Here is a 9747-nt window from a genome sequence, read left to right as displayed (position 1 = left end):
CCCTAGGGGTTAGACGGAGCCTCTGCCATGTAGGTTAACACATACTTGCCTCAAAATGTCAATTAGTTATGACACGCCCACTTGGCCATAGCTGGCTGCAGATGATCACATGCTTGTCCAATCAGTGCTGCGGGAAACTTAATTCGCTCAGTCGTCACAATGTGACTGGCGTGTTAGTACGTCATATAAAAAAAAATACTTATTCCATGTAATTTTATTTGTTTTTAATAAATGTGTTTTTTAATGTCTTGAATTTGTAAAAAATCATATTTTTATTTTTCACTCAAGAAGGGTTCGGTGAACGTGCATATGAGCTGGTTGGATTCGGGACCTCTAACAAGGTTAAGAACCACTGCATTTAAGTATTGAGAAGAAGCTACGTGTGCGATGGCACGTCAGGGGCATAATTCGGTTAAAAAAAGAGAACAGTGCGGTAGCCAAATGGATGAATAACAGTTTATTTATGGTGTGTGGCTTCGACAAAGCCAGCCTCATAGACTGGAATGTTAATACAGGAGTTCGGTTAATGCAATGGGTTACATCGTCATCTGTGAGGTAGAAATAAGGTTGCTATCACTTCTGGGTAAAATAATTACATGAATTTACTGAAAACCATACAACAGATGAAAACAAAAAATGGACATACTATATGCCATAAAAATGTTAGCCGGAGAATACTTAAACCAGAAAAATGAAAATAAAAATCACATTTCTTCCAAAATGTACTAATATGTTAAAGCCACAACATTTAAATAACGTATTTCATACAGCATTTAATAAAATGCAACGACCCACTTCTTCATGCATACTGATGCACTATAAAATGATGGTTAATAGAGCAGACAGCATAAACATTATAAAATTGCTGAAAAACAACATGCACTCATTTTAATGAAATTACATGTACAAAGGTAAGTTCCCACCAACACCTTTACAAACAGTCTCAATGAGTATTAAACCCAAATATTACCATTCACATGCACTAGAACTTATTTCTGGTTCGCATGTCCGCCTCACAATACAAAGATCCAGGGTTCAATTCCGGGCTCTGGCCCTCCTGTTTGCAGTGTGCATGTTCTCCCCATGCCTGCGTGGGTTTTCTCCGGATACTGCGTTTTCCTCCCACATTCCAAAAACATGCATGGCAGGTTAATGGAACACTCTAAATTGTTCCAAGGTGTGACTGCGAAAATGAATGGTTGTTTGTTTATGTGTGCCCTGTGATTGGTTGGCAACCTGTTCAGGGTGGCCCACCCTCTCCCCACTGCCCGAAGACGGCTGGGATGGGCTCCAGCATGGTCCTCGTGAGGATAAGCGACTCGGATAATGGACAGATAGATTCCCATTCTCGTTCATAGATACATTTTCTGACTCATCAGAAAAGCAGAAAGCAGCTGCATAATGTCTTCAAGACAATGCACTTGAGACTGGCTTCCAACGATATTTTTTTCTTTTGTTTTTTTCCCCCTAAAATTAGGGAATCCTGCCCCAAATGACTTAAGTACACTTAGTATGCAACAAGCAAAATTGTTCAGAACAATTTTGTAGTTTTCAGAAAACATACAAAACGCAAAGAGTGCAGTCAGGACAGATGTGTAAGATTGCCACAAAAGTGGGTTGATGTGCACTTAGCAAACTTAAGCACAAAAACAGTAGCATAGCTACACTTAAGTGTGTAAAAATAAATGCTTTTGATAAATAAACATACAAAATGGAGACAGTCAAGAGACAATGACAGGACAGGAAATAAAGAAATTGTGATTGTCATAAAGGGAAAAGTGATGAGGTGATTGCACGGGATACATTAGCCCTGAATTGATTCAAGGCCAGAAATACATGTGCATAACAGAAGCACTCAGAACATCAGCGATGCCATTCAGCAACAAAAATATAAACCTGATACAATTTAATAATTTGGCCAATTGTGTGAAAGAAAGCTAAAGAGCTAAAAACTGGAATAAATACATCAAGGATAATATCCGTTACCTATGAAAGCACTTTGCTTACAGATAAAAAATGGAGGTCCTTTGTGCTGCTATTACACAAGTAGACCTATGCACCTGATAGATGCTCTCCTTCCAGTTGTTAGTTACATGTGTTCATAGAGAAATTAAAAAAAATAAATCAAGAGATTAGCAAAGGCATTGCAACGCATATTTATATTCCATAACATTTGGAATTGCTTAGACTAAATGCACATGACCAGGTATCAGATGCCAGTTTGTACCGCAAGGCAATTCATACGTATTAAAACATACATTTGAAATGCAGGCAAAAATGTAGACGTCATATGTTCGTTTTTACACTGTATTTAGTTGGATTCTTTATTATTCCATCTTTAGGTCAAATGCAATTTTGAACCATTGGGTTTCATTTTTGAGACGAGAGTATGCCTCCAAAGGATGCTTAACACAGTTTCAACACGAAACCTGGAGCAACCCTCGAGGGAACAAAGAGTACCTGAAGTGGAGATTTGGAAATGTTTTTCCTCATCACTCAGCGGGGTCGACATCCTGGCTGTTATACTCAGCTGTTTCCATCTTGAGGATGTAGGGAATGATGCTGTCAATTGAGACGTTGCCGATCAAGCCAGTAAAGAAGAGCTCCTCGGTGATGTTGGAGTTCATGAGGCGCAGCGCCGGGAGTCGAGTCAGGATGCGAGTCAACCTGAAGATGGATGGAGACATGCACGCATGCACGCACGCACGCACGCACGCACACACACACCCACCATAAGTGCAGAGTGAAAAACAAAGTCTGGTAGTTTTAGGAGCATGACAGATCAGTGATTTGCAAAATGTGACACGAGTACAATTAGTGGTATGTGGGCTCTCTCTAGTGGTAAGTGAAGTAATCACTGGATTAAATACAAATAAAATTTAGTTTTAAAACATGAAATTCAACGAAACTTGTAATAATGAAATTGGTACCTATGCATACAGCCTGTTTACTTTTTAAAATCCAGTACAGTACATTTTTAAGTATAGTTCAGTTGTATTTGACTTCTGAATACAATACATTTGCATTTAATGTTTAACTGTTTGTAAAATTATCTACTGTCAAACTAAACATAAAACAAAGAGAATTGAGAACCGTGGGCATGTAATTCAGTACACCGTACAATTTTCATTTAACTGAATAATGTCGGTAGTTTTATCATTTTCCAATATTTAAGCAGTGTGTTAATATAGCTTTTAGGAATAGAAATCTTGGAGTCACCACACAGAAAGTAGGAATGCCTTTTATACCTGTACGTGTCATCTGGATATGTTTTCTGCACATAGTCCTGTAGCTCCATCAAGGCTTTTTCTTGAAACTTTTCCACCTGTCCGCTGCAGTCTACACCAGGGTGATCTGTTGACATCATACAAATGCATTTCTGTTTTGTTTTTCTGCTTTTCTATTCCTCACATCCACATCATTTGACTATTCACAGCAGTGGTGAGACATAAAGACTCACCGGGACTGAACAAGACGATGGCCTTCAAGTAGGCGTACTCATAGCTGTCTGTCTCCAATCTCGTCATGCTGTTGCAAAACTCCTGGAACTTCCAGATGTGCTCCATCACCTGCTTCACTCTCTCCCCTGACAGCTTGTCTACAGGTCACACAAATTCACAGGACAACAAGGTCTGTGTCAACCATGCTGGATGGATCACCATCAGGTGTCAGCAATCACACAGTTCTGGGTGATATGGTGGTGCTTTGAGAAACAAGTGACCCGTCATTAGCGTTTTTATTTGGCTTTGACTTGCAAACAATTCTTCAAAAAAAAGAGACTTCAGGCTGTTTGTTGCCACTTGCAGTTGAAGTTTACTTTCAAACTAAACAGAAAAGACGATAAACGTGTTGTGTATTTGAAGCAACCACATACATTTGCCTTAAAACCTGCTAGCAGAATGCTAACACATAATGGAAAACACCACAAACAGGCTAGCTAATAGTAGCGACGTGACCCGATTACCCACTCATGACAGTCTGTCAGAAGGCTGAGTCAGTTTGGAACGGCCATTTCAACCTGAATACAACGCAGCAAGAATTTTAAAAATCGGATGAGGGCTTCCAGAGAAATTTAATTTTTTGTGTGAGCCAAAATGGGGAACGATTTTGGAGATTGCCTTTCGAACAGCCGGTCAAAAGACATATTCAAATTACTGTAAAGCAGTACAACTTGATGAGTTCTCAAGAGATATTTTTTTCTGTAGGATTTTAGAGGTCATTTTCATAAAAATGTCACAAAGATGGTCACAACATGTCACATTCCAACAATTAGCATCCACGTTGCAGTTATTAGCAACGGATACAACGGAAACAAATGTTGGAACAACACATGTAGACAGAGAATACAAAAATATTCAGAGGCATTCATTCTTTATCCTCTGCGAAGAACGAATACTATTAACTGTTGCTGACTAGGGAGAGGAGACCAACTCCATGTGTATAAAACTATGTATAATAATACATTTTATTTATGAAGAGCTTTATTAGATACTCAGACATTCAACAGTACAGGATTGAAAATGTATACAAAAGAAAGAGATACGTATTTTTTTTAAAATGCCACCTCTTTTATACTGCCCTGAGAAGGCCAAGTCACCCAAACCAGGAGGAGCACAATGATATCCATTGAATGGAAGCAAAAAAATGCGACAAAAACGGTGTGATTTCTTGACTTTCTATTTAGTTATATCTTACTGCATGTTCTTATAAATTAGAATAATACAGTGTTTTCGTATTTAAAACAAATTACAAATATTTTTTGCTTTTGGGAGGAGGCTGTAACGGAGTACTGGTATTCTATTTACTTCAACCGGAAAAGATAATTTGAGAATTGTTGTGAGTGACGCACATGGTCATGTAACAGATTAAATTCGTATCTCAAGGCACAATTTTATCACAATTTTAAATTGACTTAAAAATGTGCTACCACTGCCAGCACCAAAGAGTGCAACGAAGTTATTCCATTTTTTTTTCTGATCAAGTGACTCCCAAGTCAGATTAGAAGATTTATGAAGGTGGTGTGGCAAGACTTGCAGTTAGCTGGAGTTGCAAAGGACAGGGAGAGATGCAATAGTAGACGTCTACCTGCCAAATGCTGACTCGCATCTACTTTGCTCTAGCGAGTCATCAATAGTGTGAAGGCCCAAGGCAAAGAATAGCAGGGAATACATTGTAAGACTAAAACATCCGGTGATCCTCACCTGTGAATTGGGCATATTTTGACACTACAAATGTTGTCGTTCTGTCCTACTGTGAGATGAAGATAGCGGTGTCCCATACCATCCTGGATGCTGCTTTGAAGGTGGTTGACAATGGCAGCCAAGATGGTGGACAGGTTCATCACATGAGCACATTGAGCGAGACCCAGAGTGAAGAGCTCGTTCCAGCAGGCTCGCACCAAATTGGTGTTTTCTTCCTGCCTGGTAAAAAACCATGACAGTGAACTAGATTTTGTGCTTCATGTCTGTCACATGCATGCTTTTTGCCTCTGGCAGCTTAGCTCCAAAAGTTGCCAGCTGCATATGGTCGTTTTCTAAAAATGTGTTCTTTAACTTAAAGCGTACCTCCGGTGGCCCAATTTGATGTTTTGATGGGGAAATGGAGCAATAATATAAAGTTTAATAAATATCTTGTGTTCCCATTTTTGGGTTGAACCTTGTATTTGCTAAAATAACCCCCCTATTAATTTTAATGCATGGTGCCGTTTTAGGAAAAATGTGAGATCAAGTTGCTGACTGGGCTGTCCCTTCCACCCACCCGTTGATCTTGAGTGATATACCAGATCGCTTGCCTCGGGATGTAAATCTGTCTTTTCTTGTTTTTTTTCCTCGCTATGTGACCCTAATAAGCTGTCATAGAAAGAAAAGAAAAAGTGTCGATTGAAACACCTTCCGTTGGTATTGACCCTGGAAAATTGCGAGAGTGACAGATTCCTCTGAATCTGATCAAGAGAATGGTGCATTGAATTGGAGAGACAGCTGGGCCAAAAACGCTTTCAATGCTCAAAGATCACTGCTTCGCCTCTTGCAGGCAAGTTTGCCTGCGCACATTCGCTGTCATGGCCTCTCAACAAATAGGGTCCGCGAGCTATTCTAAGCTAAATGTGTACATGTATATATCTGGTATATACATATTAGTAAGTACAGAGGAAGAAAGCTGCAATTGAGCTCAATTAATATAACTTGCTTTTCGCATATTAGTAAGAATATTTGTCTTTGAGCATTGATCTCTTTTTTGCCTGTATGCGTTCCTAGAGCGTTTGCGTCTGAAAAGTCATTATTTGGAGGAATATTACTCCTGGAAGTAAATGCTAATTTTCATTAGCACGTCAATGAGATTTTACATTGACATTACATGGCATTAGCACTGGCAGTGTTTTATAAAATGAAAGCATGTCTTGGATTTAAATATAGAATGCGTCTCATTCTTTTTGTTGTGTGTTTAGTGTTACAGTAAACTGGAATGTCATTACTGTGTGTGTCCTTACCCGAGGGCTACGAAGGCAGGGATGGAACGTGCCCAGTGCATTGAAAGGAAGAGAAGCCTGGAGGCCGACTCACAGATGTAGTGTACATTCAGGTACTCAGGCATGGGGCTGGGCATGGTCAGCTAGAAGGAAGACATAAGGACAAGTTGTCTAGGTTCTTTCAAGGAGATGTGTTCATGTCATTCACCCAAGTGGCCTTTCGATTCCTTTTTTTTTGGTGGCAATAATACTGTCATTGTGAATGATTGGACCACATAATCGCACATAATCTCAAATCACTACACTGGCTTCCAGTGAGTCACCGAATATATTTTATTACCAGTATATACTTCTCTAAATGGTCTTAGACCAAAATACATGCAAGATGTACTCTGTGATGCATCCAGACCCCTTGGTCATCTGGGACAGGTCTCTTGTGTATTCCCAGAATCAAACAAGCATTGTGTTATAATGCTCCTACACTGTGGAACAAACTCCCTGAAGACTTGAGGTCTGTTCAAATTCTCCATTGATTTAAATCAGAGCTGAAAACTTTGTTTACTGCAGCATTCTCAGGAATCTAGCTTTATTCTCTTCTTTTAATCCCCATTTATACGCTATCATCTAATATATCTAGACCAGCGGTGCCCAAACGTTTTTGACCGAAGATCTACTTTTCGATCAAACAACCTGCTGAGATCGACCCGTTACAGCGCACGCGCGCATACGCATGCACGCACGCATGCTATGATGAGGAATAGCCTGACGCTGAGGCATGCGACGCACTTAGGTAGCCTGTTAACAATCGTAGCTCACGTGTACCGTTTTAAAATGCTTCTCTCGGCCCTCCAGATTCCCATTTCTTTGCCCGTCCCCTCGGTGAATTGTACAAAACAAACTCTGAATGAGAATAATGATAACATAAAAGATGTAGCGCAACAACTCTGATCGCAAGCTGCAACTGCAGACTGCTGAGCACTAACAACTTTCGGTGACGCAGTCACACGTCACCGTAGGTTTAAGATGACCTTCTTTATTTGGTTTTCTTTTTGAAATACTTTTTGTGAAAGTGAGACTGATTGAATTATTAGGGTGCAGTGTGCATTAACACAAAAAAATATATTACTAACATGCACATAGACACAAATGTTTTTGTTTTTTTTCCCCCTCTACACCCCTCGGATCGACTTGGGACCAGTCCTTGATCTACTGGTCGATAGCGATCGAATGTAATGGGGCCCCCCGATCTAGACTGATGCTTGGTAATTGTTTTAATCTCATGATTTTGGATGATTTTAATGTGATTTTTGGAATGTCTTAATGTTTTGTTTCTTTTTCTGTAATGTTTTATGCAAATCACTTTGAATTGTCTTGTACATAAAATGTGCTCTACAAATAAACTTGCCTTGCCTTGACAGTATTTGATAGCCGTTATTGAGATGCTTGATCTCACCCACCTTAAATTTAACATGGCCATCTGTGAGCAGCGGCCCTTCCACCTCAATGATTGGGGTCTCCTGGTCTTGACCAATTAGCTGTAAGGTCGTTTCACTAACACACTTGTCGGTTATGACGCCCGCTTCAGGGGGATTGAAAACTTTGGCCAGGGTGTCAAAGGCACTGTGAAAAACACAAACACACAGGCACGCACACATAAACCCGTACATTTGTCGATTCACAGAAAACTTCAGAACACCAAAAATTAGTAAGATAATTAGCAGCAGATGCTGTACTTTGGCCATCTCTGCCCACTTACAGAGTCCTGTTCGTGAAAAGCTAAATCATGAAATTTGCAGTGCTTTGCTAACCGTGTTATCTCTGTATTGTTTTTCTCCATATATTGGCAGTCGGATGAATCTCCATTTTTCAAGTTCTGCTTTAAAGAGTCGCTCAGGCTGGCCAGTGATGTCACCACATTTGCTAACGTCCCAAGGTCACTATGGCCAGACTCCATCTAAAGACAAATACAACAGGAAACGCTTCAAATTTTGACTGTGTCTTGGCTGATGGCTGTTTGAAGCCTGTGGAAATATTTAATGGAAGTAGATTTTTGCACAATCCAGCACACTGAGAGTCACACCTTTGAGTCAGTTGTCAGCATCAGCGTTCCATCACTCTGCATGACGGGCTGCTGGATGTTAACCAGCATCCCCTGGTCCAGCAGGCTCGATCTGCAAGCGACATGTACCATTCTCAGGACCCGCATTGCATCTGACGCATGTCAACATGCCAAGACTGTGAAGTTACCGTATATTGCCACTAACCTGGAGCCATCTGTCTCTGTGTCCGAGATGAAGGTTGGTGTGGCGATGAGCGGACTGTTAATGTCCTTGCGGATGTATATTTTTTGGGTGGAGGGTGCACAGTTGACATGTTTCTCTCGAGGCACAACATCGGCAGGCTTCCTCTCGCTTTGAACGGCTGGGGGCAATGAGCAAAATATGTTCTGTACCACACTTAGTTTAATCATCCAGTCTCCAAACCACTTAGGTTTTGTAAACCACTTAGGGCTTGGAGACAGTTTAGGGTCATGGGTGAGGTGGAACAAGTTAATTTTTGGCTGACTGGCAGACACCTTGCATTTGGCTGCAAGTCAACCATAAGACTTGCACTTTAATTTGATCAACAAAATGCACTAAACAATTTCCAAATACAGTGGTGCCTTGAGAAATGGATAAATCTCAAATCATCTTTCCCCAGCTTCAGCCTCAAAATGCAGAGGTGCAGGGTTCGATTCCAGCTCCAGCCTTCCTGTGTGGAATTTGCATGTTCTTCCTGTGCCTGCGTGGGTTTTCTCCGGGTACTCTGGTTTCTTCCCACATTCCAAAAACATGTGTGGCAGGTTAATGGAACACTTGAAATTGTCCCTGTTGTAATTTTATATTGCTCTGTTTTGATTCCCTAAAAAGAGCTGTTAAAGGAGCTGTTGTGTGACAAAATATTTTTTTTCACTGTTGTTGATGGACAGTTATATTGTGTGAGAGATTATGTGTGAATAACTACTCCAAGTGAAAAATGTTCATGTAAAATTGAAATTGTTGTTTCAGTAAATATTTGCATTTTGCACATAGAAAACTGATCCAGGGTCCCATGTTGATGAGAGCATTAAAACGGGAAAAAATAGGACAAAAAAAATCAAAGGAAATTTAGAAACGATAAGAAATGTGTGAGTAATCACGATTAATTATGAGTTAATTGTGAGTTAATTATGACGTCGCGTTTTTAATCACGATTAATTATTTTAATCGTTTGACAGCTCTTATGTGTGTGTGTGTGTGTGT

General features: G+C 40.1%; 1 protein-coding gene across 4 annotated transcripts in view; it reads right to left on the bottom strand.

Moving 5' to 3' along the window:
- Positions 1 to 1463: 1463 nt before the first annotated feature.
- The window catches only part of nr2c2 (nuclear receptor subfamily 2, group C, member 2), a 15232-nt gene continuing 6948 nt past the window's right edge, over positions 1464 to 9747 (bottom strand). For 3 of the 4 annotated variants that reach the window (XM_019890904.1, XM_019890900.1, XM_019890902.1), the window contains exons 7-15: positions 8731 to 8887; positions 8547 to 8637; positions 8275 to 8420; positions 7924 to 8086; positions 6488 to 6609; positions 5281 to 5420; positions 3461 to 3598; positions 3249 to 3354; positions 1464 to 2667 (exon numbers count right to left, since the gene is read on the bottom strand). In XM_019890904.1, the coding sequence (XP_019746463.1) occupies positions 2493 to 2667; positions 3249 to 3354; positions 3461 to 3598; positions 5281 to 5420; positions 6488 to 6609; positions 7924 to 8086; positions 8275 to 8420; positions 8547 to 8637; positions 8731 to 8887 (1238 nt within the window). In that variant the 3' untranslated portion in view covers positions 1464 to 2492. Of the gene's footprint in view, positions 2668 to 3248; positions 3355 to 3460; positions 3599 to 5201; positions 5421 to 6487; positions 6610 to 7923; positions 8087 to 8274; positions 8421 to 8546; positions 8638 to 8730; positions 8888 to 9747 lie in introns of those variants that run through there. The other variant, XM_019890903.1, reaches the window with a different exon arrangement.

The sequence above is a fragment of the Hippocampus comes genome, unplaced genomic scaffold, assembly GCF_001891065.2.
Source record: "Hippocampus comes isolate QL1 unplaced genomic scaffold, H_comes_QL1_v1.1 scaffold174, whole genome shotgun sequence".
Taxonomy (NCBI): domain Eukaryota; kingdom Metazoa; phylum Chordata; class Actinopteri; order Syngnathiformes; family Syngnathidae; genus Hippocampus; species Hippocampus comes.
This window is presented reverse-complemented; position numbering and strand designations above follow the sequence as displayed.